This window comes from Sorex fumeus, unplaced genomic scaffold (genome assembly GCF_029834395.1).
Source record: "Sorex fumeus unplaced genomic scaffold, SorFum_2.1 ptg000095l, whole genome shotgun sequence".
NCBI lineage: Eukaryota > Metazoa > Chordata > Mammalia > Eulipotyphla > Soricidae > Sorex > Sorex fumeus.
Genome location: NW_026606152.1, coordinates 2,989,656 through 3,005,808, shown reverse-complemented (window position 1 = coordinate 3,005,808; position 16,153 = coordinate 2,989,656). Strand labels below are relative to the sequence as shown.

General features: G+C 49.8%; 1 protein-coding gene across 2 annotated transcripts in view; it reads right to left on the bottom strand.

The window, feature by feature from the left end:
- Positions 1-16,153, bottom strand: part of FAM193A (family with sequence similarity 193 member A) — a 98,863-nt gene that overhangs the window by 23,539 nt on the left and 59,171 nt on the right. For both annotated transcript variants that reach the window (XM_056133042.1, XM_056133044.1), the window contains exons 7-12: positions 15,705-15,852; positions 6,738-6,815; positions 5,863-5,975; positions 5,533-5,775; positions 3,070-3,223; positions 2,779-2,958 (exon numbers count right to left, since the gene is read on the bottom strand). In XM_056133042.1, coding sequence (XP_055989017.1) covers positions 2,779-2,958; positions 3,070-3,223; positions 5,533-5,775; positions 5,863-5,975; positions 6,738-6,815; positions 15,705-15,852 — 916 coding nt within the window. The remainder of the gene's footprint in view (positions 1-2,778; positions 2,959-3,069; positions 3,224-5,532; positions 5,776-5,862; positions 5,976-6,737; positions 6,816-15,704; positions 15,853-16,153) is intronic.

Genomic DNA, 16,153 nt, shown 5'->3' with positions numbered 1-16,153 from the left:
AAAAATTTACAAATGCACATTGTCCACACTGGTAGGTTTGAAAAAGGGGCCCTGTAGACCTATGACTCTTTGCAATATTTAGAAAAATGGAACAAAATATCAGTAAGATATAGAAAACTCATACAATTCTATCAATATGACCAACTTTCAGTTCTAGGACATTCCACTGGAGCAAAATATAAACTGCCTTCAAGTACACGAGAAACATTATCTAAGATGTTAGGAATAAATAAGACAAATTTCAATAAATTTGGAATTTGGAAGCTTTAATATAATAAGCTAATTACACTAAAGCGTTGATTTCACAAGTCAGAACAATTTCTAGTAAAGCATAAATTAAGTCAGGAAGAACTATAAACTGAATAGAACTGTCACTGTCACTGTCCTCCAGTTCTTCATCGATTTGCTCGAGCGTGCCCAGTAACGTCTCCACTGTGACACCTGTTACTGTGTTTTGGCATATCAAATATGTCACAGGGAGCTTGCCAGGCTTTGCCGTGCAGGTGAAATACTCTCGGTAGCTTGCTGGGCTCTCCAAGAGGGGCGGAGGAATCGAACCTGGGCCGGCCAGATGCAAGGCAAATGCCCAACCCACTGTGCTATCGCTCCAGCCCCTGAATAGAACTATAACAATGTAAACAAAATTTAAATATGATCACAATGGGGCTGGAGCGATAGCACAGCGGGTAGGGCATTTGCCTTGCACGCAGCCAACCCGGGTTCGATTCCCAGCATCCCAAATGGTCCCCTGAGCACCGCCAGGGGTGATTCCTGAGTGGAGAGCCAGGAGTAACCCCTATGCATCACCAGGTGTGACCCAAAAAGCAAAATAAATAAATAAATAAAAATTAAATAAAACAAATATGATCACAAATCCTCCCAGCCCCCCCACCTCACCCCTCCCTCAAAAAAAAAAAAGGGAAGGAGACCAGGTCCTTGAATTTCAATGGCAAAATTTATCAAATAATTAATAAATCTCAATATTACACACATTCTTTTGAGATAAAATACGATGAACAAACTTACTTTTATTCCATCTCATTTTATGGGACCTGATAACAAGGTTGGACAAAAACATCACAAGAACAGATGACTACAGTCCAGAATATTTTATTAGCAAAAATGCCAAAATCCTAAACAAAACAGCAGAAAATAACCCAGAAAATCAGAAGACCATACACCACCACAACTAAGCAGGAGCTCTCCCAGGAAGGCATATGATGTGGCATACTCCTCAGAGCCAAATAAAGCCAGCCATATTTCAGCAAATAAAGATCTGTTTAAAAAAGTTCTCTTACATATATTCACAAAAGAACTTTATATAATTGTTTTAGATTTATCTATGAAAAATCAACAGCATCATGCTGACTGGTCCAAGAGAGAATGCTCTCTCCTGATGATGGCGAAATAAGGCAAAATATCTGCCCAAACCAATTCTACTCAATATTGTGTTGACCGTTTGATTAGCTCAATTAGGCAAGAGCAAGAAAAGCATCCCGGTTGGAAAGGAAAAAACTTTGTCTTTTAGTTTTTTTCTTTTTTATGTAGGAATACTGCTATTTATTCAGCCACTGATGATTAGCTGATGGAATTGGGCATGAGCTCCACTGTCTTTTGGTTTTTATAGACAACGTAACTCTGTATGGAGTTTTGTTGTTTTTATAGACAACATAACTTTGTATGGAGAAAGTCCAAATAAGTAAGTCAATACCCCCAAATACCCAATCCTACTGTACAAAGATGCGGATAAGATTCATAGATAAAAATTGAACATTTCCAGAGATAGTACAGTGGGGAGGGTTACATGTGGCTTACCGGGGTTCAATCCCTGGCACTCCATATGGCTCCGTGATCCCCACCAAAAGTGACTGTGTGGGCCACAGATTTACACTGCTTCTTAAAATGAACTGTCACTTCTTGTTTTGGGGCCTTACCTGGCGATGCTCAGTACCTACCACAGGCTCTTTAATTAGGGACATACCTGGTAGACACAAAAACATGTCCACCAAGGAGAAAATCACTGTTATAAAACAATCCCATTCCGAAATGTTACCATTCCATATTTTCATTTATTTCACCCCCCATGCTGCACCCCCTTGTGTCTGGATGGATATGAAGCTTTGGCTCTGGAGCGTTGCAAATAAAGGTTATTTATTACAGAGTCAAGCAAGAGAAACACAATTAGTACATTTGTTTTCCTGGCAGGGTTCAGGGATCATATATAGTGCCAGGGACCCCACCCGAGTCAGCTGCAACAGGCCCAAGGTACTATCTCTCAAGCCCAAATCATGTGTGCTAAAAAAAATGGGGAGTGAGGGGCACACCCAATCACGCTCTGGGGCTGCTGCTGGGGTGCTGTAAGGCCGGGGACAAATGACAGGCCTTCACCCCACTCGCACCCAACTGCTTTGTGTGTTCACCATGTAAGTATGCCTAGATTCAGTCTAGCTCAAGATTTTGGAAGTTATTCAAAATAACCTAATTCTTCGGGGATCAGAGCGATAGAACAGGTACAAGGGCACTTTGCATTCTACACAGCTGACCCGGGTTCAATTCCCAATATCCTCTTGGTTCTTGAGCCCTACCAGGAGTGATTCCTGAGTGCAGAGGAGGCCTAAGCCTTGAACACAATCAGGTGCAGCTCAAAAAACAAAACAAGAAACCCAAAGCAGCGGATTCTACAAAACAACCTAATTTTGTACCCAGCGACACTCGTGCCGACAAACACACAGGGAATGAGAGCCAGAGAGAGGGAAGCAGGAGCGCGCAGGACGGTACCTGCTGGGTCGGGTATGCCGGTGGCGGGCTGTCGACTTGGTTCTCCTCATTCCTGGGGCTCCCGTTCCCTAGACTGATGTCTTCCTTCGGGGCTCCTGGCGGCTCCCCACTACTCTCACCATCCACTTCTTCATCGCCAGCTTCAGAAGAACTACTACTGGTACTGCTGACCTGAGGGGACTGAAAAACAGCCGATGGTGATTGACTCTTCGTGGAACTACAGACTGCCTGAAGGAAGTGCCAGGCCGCCATTCGGGTCTTTGCTGTCCCAGCACGGGGCAGAACCCATACCTCCTCTTTCAGAGCCAGGTTCTCCCCGCCGCCATTCAGTTCGCTGTGGGTTCCATTCATGTTGGCCACCACCTCAGCATCATCGTAGTTACTCAACGGATAAATGTCAGCAAATTTAGCTGACAAGGGTGCGATATCTTCTTCATGACTACAACTGAGACAGCAGAGGAGTCAGCAGTGAGTATCCTCCCAGGGGACAGTGAACGAATTCTTGCCACCCCCAAATACAGCCAAGACTAGAGCAAACAGGGCATACATGGCGAGGGCGCTGAGCACGGGCCAGGCACCTGACTCCAGGGAGCAGGGCACACACCAGCGAGGGTGCTGAGCACATGCGAGGCACCTGAGTCCAGCCCAGGAGAGCCGGTAGCGAACCCTGGAGGAGAATACAGGACAGCACAAAGGCTGAGGAGACACTGACTCCATCTGAGGAACGTGTGCAACAGTACAGCTGTTCTCCATGAAGTTCTCCAGAAGTCATGACATTATCTGGTGGGAACTAAAGGGGAGGGCACCTTTAGCATTTGATTCTGTAACCATCAGAGTATCAGAGAGAGCCAATGGAGAGCCAACTCTGGCCAGGTGTTTCATGATCTTAACTGAGGATCAGCTTTAGCGAGATGTGCAGCAAAGTAGAATTCCAGTGCCGTGTCACATGCCACTCGAACACACCACAAACACCCGAAGGGTTAGCGGAGTTCCCGTCAGAGCTATAGTTCAAGCCTGACCATCAACCACGTCTCCTGAATGCCCCCAGCTGAATGCCTCCAGTTTCAACAGACAGAGCTACCCTTGAGAAGGAAAAAGTCTATGAACAGGACCTCTGAGGAAGTAGTAGAGAATGGCTCAGGTGCTACAGGAGCACAATGTGCTGTGGCAGGAGTCACGGGCACTCCAGAGATGCAGGCGCTCCTATGTCCGGAGCATGATCCCTACACAGTCCAGGTGAGGAAATCAAGTCTTTCTATTTGGGGCCTTTGGCCGAATCCTGGCTTACTCAGAATTACTCCGAGTGGTTCTCGGGAGACCTTATCAGATGGTGGAGATTGAACCCAGGTCAGCCACATGCAAAGCAACTGCCCTACCCTCTGTATCTTTGCTCCAGCCCCACCAAACCACCTTTCTCGCCATGATGAGGGCAGGCTTTGGCAGCCCCAAGCCCCATAGAATCTAGAAGGCACCAACTGAGGTGCACCAACTCAGAAACGGCCCCAGGAGAGAACTCCAGACAACCCCGTGGCAGTGGCCCAGTCTGGCCGCCTTCCTCAGCAATCGACGTGCACAGGCTGCAGCCCAACGCAGCTCGGACCTGATGACACCCATCCCTCTGGGATGTCTGAGAAGCGGGGTGGGCTGCTGCATCCTGCTCTCTCTCAGCACATCCAAATAAAGAGTCTCTCCACGGAGCAGAGCATACCGGAATTCAGGCCAGCCACTGCCCCAAATGCTCAGGTGAGGCGAATCCGGAGAGACTGAAATGGTCGTGGGTCCCAGCGCCACCGGATAGAGGTGGCGGCCAGGGGCAATGCTGAGCTGCCCAGCTCAGGGCAGCCGTCCCCCACCCCTGGAGCCCTCCAATGCCTTCAGTTAAATGACAGCACACCGACCGGGCAGCCCTTCTGGAAGTCCGAGTGGAAGCCTCGGCACACAGCACGTGGAGCCCACATGGGAACTGGCCCCATGCCGTAAAAAAGGTGCCTCCAGGTAACGGGGTGCAGAGACGTCACTGCTTGCTCAAGTGATAGTGAGTGTAGCGAGGCCCTGGAGAAGCATGAGTATGGAGTGATTTTTGGGGGTGGGGAATGGAGAGCAGATGGCCAGCCTCCAGCTGGGACTCAGGAGGCAGTTACCTGCAGGCTGCCACACCACTCCTTCAGCGGCAAGCATGATTCACCTGCTTTTTTATCAGAAGGCAAGAACTTCCAAGTTCAGGCTCACTGATTTCAGGTTTGAAGAGTTGCTTTAAGAATGGAGCCTCCTGGAGCCAAAGTGAAAGTATAGCGGGGAGGGCACCTGCCCAGCACGCAGCCAACTGAGGGTTGATCCCCGGCATTCCTCACAGTCCCCCAAGCACCACCAGGAGCGATCCCTGACTGCAGAGCCTGCAGTAACCCTTGAGCACAGCTGGGTATGGCAAGAAAAAGAAAAAAAGGATGGAGGTGGCTTTTCTTCTCCGAAAAGCACACAGCACACCCAGACTGTGCCTTGAGAGGGCACCGAGTGCAGCTCAGCGCCTGAAGCTGGGGAGGCAAAGTCTGAGACCCCAGATGGGAATAGCGCCCTGCACACAGCTGTGCAGCCTGTGGGGCCTCGACTGTTGGCTCCCAGCTCTGCTCTAGGAAACAGGAATGAAAGCAGAGGCACTGACTAGAAACAGAAAATGACACTTCACCGCTCTCCGTGTCTGCACCTCTCCCGGGGTCCCTCCCCTTCCCGAAGCCTTACTGCAAAGTCACGACTTACAAAGCGGGTGCGGAGCTCGTGTCCGTGAGGATAAGCCTGGGGTGCTGCTGCATGGTGAGGGGAGAGCTGGAGCCCGACCCTGAGCTCGCTGAGGACACACTCGGGGGTCGCATCTCAGACAGACAGTCGGAAGCAGAGTCCACCTGAAGCGGGAGCTGGTGGATATGGATGTCGCCAGTGCCCGGGGGGTCCATGATGCCGCAGGTGAGGATGTGTGAGAGGCTGCAGTCATCGCAGGCACACCTGCATGGGGGTCACAGTCACCGAAACGGCAGCACACAGCCTGCGCCACCCGGGGCCTTTGCACGAGGCCCGGTGGGCCCGGCTCACCTTCTCCGGTAGCTGCAGTTGGGACAGTCGGGCATGTTCAGCCGGGAAGACAACATGTTCCGCATGGCATCCGTGAAGCTGTTCTCCCCCGTCAACGCCTTCTTATTAGTTAGCTAGAGGCAATTCATACACAACAGGTTAAGTCCGCAAAAGGGCCCTCTGTTATGTGCTCCTGGTTCAGCTCTGGGGTCACACCTGGCAGTGCTCAAGGAGCCACTCCTGGATCAGTGCTCAAGGGCTTTGGGGTGCTGGGGACTGAACCCAGGGTCCCGCATGCAAAGCATATGCTGGCCTATTGAACCATCTCTCCAGCCCGTTCTCTGGTTCTTCTTCTTCCTGCTCACCACTTTTCCAAGTAGGCCAGCGAAGGGAATGCAGAGCAGACCCGGCCGGGCATCACAAGGTCAGGACCACCAAGTCCATCTGGTCTCCTCCCCGCCAATGTGCCCTGAGCTGGCCCCTGCCCAGTGCTTAGTGGGCCCAGGCACACAGACATGGCGAAAACCACCAGCCCAAGAAGCTTCAGTTCTGGAGAGGAGCAAGAACACATAGGAGAGAAAGCGCCAGAGCAGAGGCCCATGCCTGCCCGGCGGTGCTGAGGCAAGATGGAAAGGAGTGAGGGCAGCGGAGCATGACAGGGACCGGCGGGGGGCGGGGGGGGGGGGCAGGTCTGGAGCAGGAGTGTCTGCCCATCATAGGCATGGCGGGAGACGGGCCGTACAGGTGGCCGATGGCAGCAGCGGAGCAGCACGCGCGTGGAAGCACGGCTCCCGAGAGGCCAACAGACTGGCAACACGGGAGTTGTGCCCAAACCAAGGCAGCTCCTGAGACCCATGCTGGCAAGGGCCCTGGGCGGGGCTGCAGCTGTGGCTCACCTGCTCCTCGATGAAGCGTCTCTGCCTGAGAAGCTCCCAGTCCTCTGTGAGCACACGCTGCTTGCTTTTCATCGTCATCTGCCAAGGGCACACGAGAAGCAAAGCCTGAGCCCCGGCAGGAGCCAGCCCGGCCCCTTTCCAGGGGAAACTTGAATGAGGCCCACAGGAATACCAGGTCAGACAGAAAAGGCAACTCCACAGACCCCTGTGCAGTTCCTCACACAGCTTCCTCGCCACCTCAGGGACTTCTGAGGGGACAGAAACCGACACTGGAGCCCGGCCTGCCATGGGGGAGGGAAGCCCAGTGCCTGGGAAGGGGAGACCGGGTCTCGCTTCAAAAGGTCTCTCTGAACACCCAGGTACCGCCACGCTGCAAGCATGGAAATCTTGCCCATTCTGAGGGAAAGGGGACCACCGATGGCTCCACACTCCTCTGGCATGGTAGGGAGGATCTAAGGAGACTAAATCCTGTTCACACAAATGTATGCTCTAATACAGAAAACTTATAAGCAACCACTAAAAAGACATAACGTTTACTACAAGAAAATTACTGCGATATTAATATACATATTAATTATTAGAAGAAAAAAGGGAAGTGAGCTAATATTCAATCTTGCAAGTGAGAAAATAAATACTGGGGCAGGAGTGAGAGCTTGCCTTGCATGTGGCCAACCCAGGTTCAGTCCCTGTAAACCTGGCACCCCATATAGTTCCCCAAGCACTGCCAGGAGTGATCCCTGAGCACAGAGCCAGGAGTAAGCTCTGAATAATGCCAGGCGTGGTCCAGAAACCAAACATCAAAACCCTAAAAAGCACCCCGAGATAAAATTAAATACAGCACACTTGGGAAAAAAGCAAACTATTAAAGAAAAAAAATCAAAGTTGAAATAACAGTCTGTTTATAAAGTCACATGAACCAAGTAACACAGTATGTGCCCATACTTGGATGAAAAATATATACAAGTATAAGCACTCAGGGGTGGGTGAACAATACAGAGCAAATAACACTAAAAAGGAAGCCTCCCACTCAAGAAGCAAAATAAGAACTCAGGGAACGAGGTATGAAGGGATTAATGAAAAAGCCAGTAATTCTTCAGGAAAAGCAGCAGGTGTGATTAAGAAACCCAAAAGTTGCTTTTCCAAACTTCTTCCCAGGATAAACAAAGGGAGAAAAGGCATCTCAAACCTCTGCAGGACAAGGGCTGGAGCGCCAGTACAGCAGGTAGGGTGTGGAAGACCCCCCAGGACCCCAGACAGTCCCAAGCACCAGCCGGGAGTAACCACAGAGCATCAGAGGGGATGGCCCAAACCAAACCAACAAACAACCTTTCTGTGCAAGAGGGTCACGTGGCTGAGTGATGGGCCAGGTGCTCTCTGCACACTCAGCCTTAGCCGTGACTCCAGTGCACATAGCTAAATCAATCTCTCCTGAGCATCGCTGGGTATGAGCCCGAGTCCCTGGGCTGAGCAATACAGGGGTCAAGAGGGAAGATAGCTCAGGACGCAGAAGGAATTGTGTGTGGTCTCGAAACAAAAAGAGAAAAAAATTCACCATCTCAAGGATGTGGGTCGGCTCTGGGACACGCTGTCCTCGCCCTCCCGCACTGCCCTCTCGGTACCTGCTACAGATCCTGTATCCATCTGAAGCGGATGCAAGGAACTTCGAGGGCAGAATTTACCAAAAAAAAAAAAAAAACAAAACCCCAAAACCCACATTTTTTCTCCACTTCAGGTGGGGGCTGTCTTCCCAATCATGGCCTCAGGGCTGCTCAGGCAGCTGAGCTGGTCCAATGCTAGGGACCGGGGTACAGAGCATTGGCAGTGCCTGGTGCTACTGGGGTTCCAGCCTGCAACCGACTACAGAGCTACCTACTAGACTTCACATGACAACTTTGATGCAGCACAAAAGGGCCAGGAAGATGGCTCAAAGGGCTGGAAGGAAGCTTGCCAGGCACACCTTAGAATATATTTTAAAATCTATCAACTAATTACATTTACAAATGGATTACCAATACCAAGTAGAGTTTAATTCAGGAAAGCAAGGATGCCTTAGGAGGAGAAAACTTAGTTTCTTAATTCACATAGAAACAGAAATTCCTAAAGGATCACACAACTGAAGCCAATATCCTGCTTCTCTTTTTGAAACCTAATAACCTTAGTTAGAAGCAAAAAATGAAAGAACTTTGTTACAGAGCACAGACAGTGGGAGCATTCCTGGGCAGCATTCCTTAGAGCAGAGAGGCCCCCTTTTCAGGGGCACCCCCCTCCCCTGGGAAATCTACCTTTTTTAAGCCACTAATAGCAGGTGAACCCCATCTTTCCAGGCTCCCCAGTGGGCATATCACCCACTGCCAGGGCAGAAATGGGGTCTCAGGGCAGATGCTGCTTAGCCAGATTCAGAAGCTTCGCAAGGTGCTAAGAAGGCCCCGACAGAGCCCAGACATTAGGAAAGATAAGGCTAAGTGTTACTACTGGCAGAGTGTGTGTTCTCCTGGGAAACCAAGACTTCAGCCCACTGGGGAGTGGCGGGGGGACCAAGTGCAGCCCACACCAGCACCCACGTATCAGATCAGGGAGAGACACACACCAGAATTCAAAACCCACTGACGAAGAAAGAGAAAGATCAGGTTCTGGGGTGGTTAGAGTCAATATTGGCTGCCTTTTCCTTTGTACGAAGCTGCAGTTTTTAGGAGAAACACTTTTCTTTTACAACAGCTATTGTTATTGCTAGTTTAAGAAATAGTTCAAACAACCTAATTATTAGACAGAATTTTTTTTATCTCAAAAGATTTATTCAATAATTAACAGTATCAGCAGAAACCTCTCTTTGAAAATGCAGAACATCTTTGTACTGTAGTTTACAGACACACCAAACAACAACAAAGAAATTTTAAGCAGAAAAAAAAAACCAAACAACTTATCTTGTTACTGTCTACGATCTCCCCACATCTATGTTTAAATGTGAACACACCATTGCTTTAAAAATGGTTTAACATTTTGAAATCTCTGAACCACCATGTAATTTCTAAGACACTGCTGTCAGAAGTGACTGATATCCAAGCCAAGCATTCTATGGATGCTACAAAAATCAGTTTCATTTCTAACTGATGTGAACATAACACTGTGCTTTCTTGACAGAACAGGAATACAACTTTCAGGGCTGTGCCGAAGATGGTTCTCCTTACTGGAAAAGGCTAGAAAATGCCATGGTTTTCATTTTTGGGGTTTGGTTTGGTTTTGGGGCCACACCTAGCAGTGCTCAGGGATCATTCCTGGTGGTGGCTCAGGGGCAATGTGGTGGATCATATCAGGGTCAGCTGCATGCAAGGCAAATCTCATGGACAATCTCTCTGCCCCCCCCCCCTTTTTTTTACTGTGGTAAAATAAACACGGCCTAAAACTGACCATCTGAACCATTTTAAATGCACACTTGTGGGATTCAGGCACATTCACACAGCTGGGTGGGCAGCACCACCTCCCACCCGTCACCTTAACTATGTTATAAAATGGAAACTCTGCCGCATGCACTCACTCAGCCCTCTGTGGCCCTCACATATGTGAGACTATATACTACTGTCTGTTCTTTATGGTCTGCTTATTCCACCTGGTATGTCTTCAGGGTTTCTTCCATATTCATAAAGCTTCATTTTGTCCTTGGTTCTGAGTTAATTTCTGCACTCAGTCCAATTCTTTTTTCTTTTTTTCCAGGCCACACCTGGCAATGCTTGAGGGTTATTTCTGGCGCTGCACTCAGAAATTACTCCTGGTGGTGCTCGGAGTCCCCATGGGTGCTAGGAATGGAGCCTGCAGCGGTGTCCGGTTGACCTTTTTTGCCCCCGCGTGTAGGCATGCTTTCCCTGTTCTTTCCACACTCCAGGACTCAGACCCTCCCGAGTCGGTGGGCCCTGTTTCATGGCTCTGTGTGTTTTACTTTAGATTCATACCAGGAAGCACGCAGTCCAGTGTTGGTCTTTTCCAATTACTCTGCTACTCTTCCTATGAGGATTCCGAATGAAATTTAGGATGGGTCTCTCCTCTCTAAAAAACATCACTAGGGGCCGGAGTGGTAATACAGAGCGGAGAGCGTTTGCCTTGCACGCAGCCCACCCAGGTTCAATCCCTGGCATTTCATATGGTCCCCTGAGCACTGCTAGGAGTAATTTCTGCATACAGGTAGCCCCTGAGCATTGACGAGTGTAACCCAAAAAGAAAAAAAAAATCAGAACTTCAAGACATTGCAGAATCTGTAGACTGCTTGGGAAATACTGACATTCTCATGTTAACAGTACATGAACAAAGGACATGCCTGCATTCATTCTCATTTAGTTTCATCAACATTTTAAAGTTCTCATTGTATAAGTTTTCCACTCAAGTAAAATAATTTCTAGGTACTTTACTCTTTTTAAGGCTACTACTGTAAATGGAACTGTTTTGTTTTCATTGTATAGAAGAGCAACTGATTCTGTATGCTGACAGTGAACTTAAGAAACTGCGTTAGACCTAGCAGTTTAACCTTTTGCTGTCCGTAAGATTTTCCACAACTAAGACGCTGTCATCTGTGCACACACATGATTTTACATCTTATCTTGGAATCGTAGAGTTTTTTTCTGTCTTTTTTATTGCCTGTTACTGCCGAAGCTTTCAGCATAGACTGAACAGAAGCACTAAAAGTGGGACCCTGTGTCTTCTTCCTGATCTCAGAGATATTTTTTCACTGGCGATTCACCACATGACATTTGCTGCAGATCCTTCACACACAGATTTCATTCTGTGGAAGCTGTTTCCTTCTGTTTTTGATTTTTTTTTTTTTTGCCACACCTAGCTTGTGCTCAGGGCTTACTCTTGGCTTTGCAATCAGGGATCACTCCTGGCATGTTTAGGGGACCATCTGGGGTGCCAGGGATGGAACCTGGGCCAGCTGCATGCAAGACAAGCATTCTCCTGCTGTACTATCAGTTTGACCCATTTTCTTGTGTTTTTATCAAGAAAGGGAGTTGAATCTGTCAAACACTTTTTCTGTATCAAGACAAAGGACATAAAAAAATTTCCCCTTCTAATGAAGTTTTCCTATCCCGAACTATCCTTGCATTCCATGAATAAGCCCCATTCGACCCCATTTAATAATATTTTGAGCATGCTGCTGAATTCTGTTCACTTGTTTTTTTGCTCCAATATTGAGTTCTCGGTTCTTGTAGTGACTCAGTCTTTGGTATCAAGGTAATGCTGGCCTCAGGAGGAGTTATGTAGTGTTCTCAACCCAGAAGAATGGGTATTAATTCTTTCAACACCAGGCAACTCTCAGGAAGCCACTGAAATGAGACTCTTCTCTCCAAGAGCTCTGAGGAGAACTGCACGTCTCACGCACACAGACTTGTCAGATCACCAAACTGCCATGCAGCCAAGCCACTTTCCATCTCTGGTCACATCGCTGTATGCCTAAGCCATGCAATCTGCTGGCAAATAGTTCACAGGACTCTCTTTGAACCTTTTATACCTTGAAAATTCAGTTGTAAAGGCCCAACTTCATTTCCAACTTTAGTAACGAGTCTTTTTTTTTTTTTTTTTTGGCCACAACCAGCGATGATCTGGGTTATTTCTAGATCTGCCGTCAGGAATTACTCCCAGCAGTGTTTGTTCTCGGGGCCTGGGGGGGCGTATGGAATCCTGGGGATTGAACCTGGGTCAGCTGCATGCAAGGCAAATGCCCTCCTCACTGTACTATTACTCTGGCCCCAGTAAGTCTTTTCTTATTTGTAACCTATTTAGGTAATATATGGTCAATTCTGTTTACCTTTCTAGAGAATCACTGTTTAGTTTTATTGATATTCTCTACTTTCTATTCTTTTTTTTAATCCCTGCTTTAATCTTATTATCTCCTTCCTTCTGCCATCATTAGATGACATATAAATTTTTTTAGTCCCTTAAAAACTTTAGCTGTTGATTTCAGAACTGCCTTTTTAGGGGATGGCGATGGTGGCACATCCAGAAGTGTTTGGGGATCACTCCTGGAGGGCTTAGGGGATCATAAGGGATGTGGGATCAAACCGGGGTCAGCTGTGTGCAAGGCAAACTCCCTACCTTTTTTCTTTTCTTTTTGGGTTCACACCCGATGATGCACAGGGATTACCCCTGGCTGTGATCAGGGAACCAAATAGGATGCTGGGAATCAAACCCACATCAGCCTCATGCAAGGAAAACGCCCTACCCGCTGTGCTATTGCTCCAGCCCCACTACCTGCTGCCCCCCCACCAGACCCCAGAACTTTTGTTTTTTCCAATGTAATGACTTAAAAGAAATAATATTTATATTTTTAAGACTTTTCTTTTAGAAGAAATAACGTCATGTATTTTACACACCCCTTCTTCATAGAGTAGCAGTAATAAAAAATGTGCATTATTTCTCTAGAGAACTTTTAGTTTCTTGGGTCACACCTGAAGGTGGCTCAGGGTTTACTCCTGACCCTGCACTCACGGATCACTCCTTCTGGTGCTCAGGAGACCATACTGGATGCTGTGAATTAGACCTGGGTAAGCCATGTGCATGGCAAGCACCCTCCACACTGTGTTCTCACTCTGGCCAGGGAGGGCGCACTATCAGAGCACAGTGGGAGGCCCTGGGTTTAATCCCTAGCATGGGGAAAAATAGATGAAAAGAAATCCCTATAATTTGTCAAGCCTCAGTGCTTCTGTCATCTCAGAGTCATTCTGGGGCATTTATACTTGCAGTCCCAGTTCAACTAGAGAATTAAAAAAAACACAAACAAAAAACTGTCACTAGGATTGTTATTTATATACATTACAGCTCTGGTGTGAATCAGGGAGACCTCACAGTGTCCCCAGGAAAATAGGACATGGGCATCTCAGTTCCAACTCCCAGTGGCCTCGTGACTGCACCCCCTGCCCCCCGCAGCACTTCTCATCTGGAAACGTCCAGTGCAGCTCTATGAGCTCTGGCGTGTGGCCTCTGTCTTCTCATTCGCCTCTGCAGCTAGAGGATCCTTCTGGTCAGCCCACTTCTCTGGGACCTACACAGCAGGCTGACCGGTGAGGGCTGTATCAGCGCCTGGCCTCCACCCCTGCAGGAGCAAACACCAAAGGCAAGCAGAAAGGGGCGCATGCAGCAAATGCCCACGGCCTCCAAGACGGACCTCGGGCACAGTCAGGGACATGCACAGGCCGCATGCCCTCAGGACTGTGACCTCTTGAGGAGCTGTCAGGATTCAGCGGACACAAAGAGCCCAAGATCCCTCCACCCCGTCTGCCTGGAGTCCAGGTGCCAGACAAACAGCCTATCTGGCCGAGACTCTTCTCAACCCTCTGACCTTTTCTGGGGGTCTCTGAACGGACCAAGTGAGGGCATGGTCTCCATCCACACTGCTGTTCCTATCAACTGGCATATGGTTCGAGGTCTGTCCTGCCCTCAGGCTTCTCACCCTGCACACGCACACACATGCATCACACATGCACGCGTGCGTGCACTCACCATGAAGCTGAGGGGCCGGGCCAGACACAATGCCCACTGCCATTCTGCAATTTCCAACATGAACTACGGCATCTTTGGGGTACTTCCTGCCAGGGGCTGCAAGTGGGACTCAGGTCTCCTCTCCCAAGGGCCGGAACAACAGGACAGTGGGAAGGCGTTTGCCTTGTACATGGCAAACCTGGGTTCGATCAATGGCACCCCATAATGGTTCCCTGAGTTCTGTCAGGAATCAGCCCTGAGCACAGCCGGGTATGCATTTCCCACCACCCAACCCTCCGCCCCACTCTGCTCTTTACAGAAGACTGCTGAGGATGGGAGGACAGTGTCAGCAGCAATTTCTGGCCGACGCGATGTTCTGTGACCTACTCAACACTACTGGCAGGAGGCCACCTGCTGCTCCCTCCTCTCCCCGCCAGTCCCCCACAGCCCTGTTCCCCTAAACTAAGAGGCCACAGCAGTCTCTTCTACCACCTGCTTCAACCCCTGTGACAGGCAGGGGCAGAGAGAGAGGCTGGTACCTTAAGGCACTTCCTTTCCAGAGGGTCGATGACCTGATATCCTGGGAAGTCAGGGCTCTCCCTTGACCTCTGACCTCTCAAGAAACCAGCAGTCAACTGCCATGGCATCTGCTCTTTAGGCAGCCCCTTCACAGTCCACCACAGTCCACCTCAGCACGGGGGAAGCTCTGCTTCTAAAGAATGACACACAGAAAAGGGAGTCGGAGTCACACAGTGCAAAGGCTCAAATAAAACAGTGTCACGTGTCGTCTAAGCTGGTCCTCTCCCTTCATAGGGGGCAGACAGAGACCTGGGGCAGTGCCTGGGACACCTACCATTCTATTCCGAGCCCGCCGTGGGGCCTGAGTCAAGAGCAGCCCAGAGGAGCCACCGCTGGAGAGCATCACCCCAAGAGCCCGTGCGGGAGCTGCAAGCTCTCCAGGAAGGTGCCTCCCGGCACGTGTGCGGCCTCTGCTTAGAGGCTCCCACACCACTCTGCACTCAGGCCGCTGCCGGCCACACAGGAGCAGCCCAGCACCCTCCCGGCCTGAACCGAGGACTCCAAGGCCCGCAGCAGCCACAGCAGAACAGCCTCTGGTCAGAGCAAGAACAGACATGGAGGAGCACTTTGGAAACAGCCAGGGTCAGAAGGCGCAGAGCGCGTGGAGGAGTAGAAAGGCCAGGTCCCGGACCACCTGTCCAGGCCAAGCCCCACAGGGCAGAGTCCTGCTGCGGGAGGGCAGCAGTTCATCCTGCTGCAGTTGGACTCATGGGCTGGCCACGCAGAAGAACACGGTTAGAGAAGCTGGGAGCGGTGGGTGAGTGGCAGGTCACAGAGTCACACGGCACACAGACACGGCGGCTCTGCCACTGCTCTGGCCCTGCCCGTGCTGTGCTCGGGTCTGAGAGGGATGGACAGAGACCAGGCTCAGCAGTTCCCCAGGACCCCCAGATGCCCCAGGGCGGGGCGGGGCTGCCACTGCCTCACCTGCTCGTCCACGTAGGCATCGATCCTCTCCTGGCACTGCAGCCACTCGGCGGCGACCCTGCGCAGCTCCTCCTCGGAGCTCTGGTAACGCTGCAGCAGGCTGCTGTAGGTGTCCTCACTGCCGTTGTCGTGGGTCGTGGTGCCCAGCCTGTGGGTGCCGAGAGAGGCCTTTTAGCTCTGCCCTGCTGTGCCATCCAGACAAACTCACGAGGCAGAGCCTGGCAGGCATCGGTGGCCTGGGCCTGCAGACATGAAGGCCTGGCGACGCTGCTCCCTCCTGAGCAGAGTTCACTGACCCGGAAGTATAAATGAATCTGGCAAGAAAAAGTTTTCCAAGTCTAGAGCGCTATCACCTCACCTCTCCACATCACCTTCGTGCCCCTGTGCAGCTCTGTTGTATTTGATTTTGAAATTTCCTATCAAGATTCTCTGGATTTGGTTTCCAAACA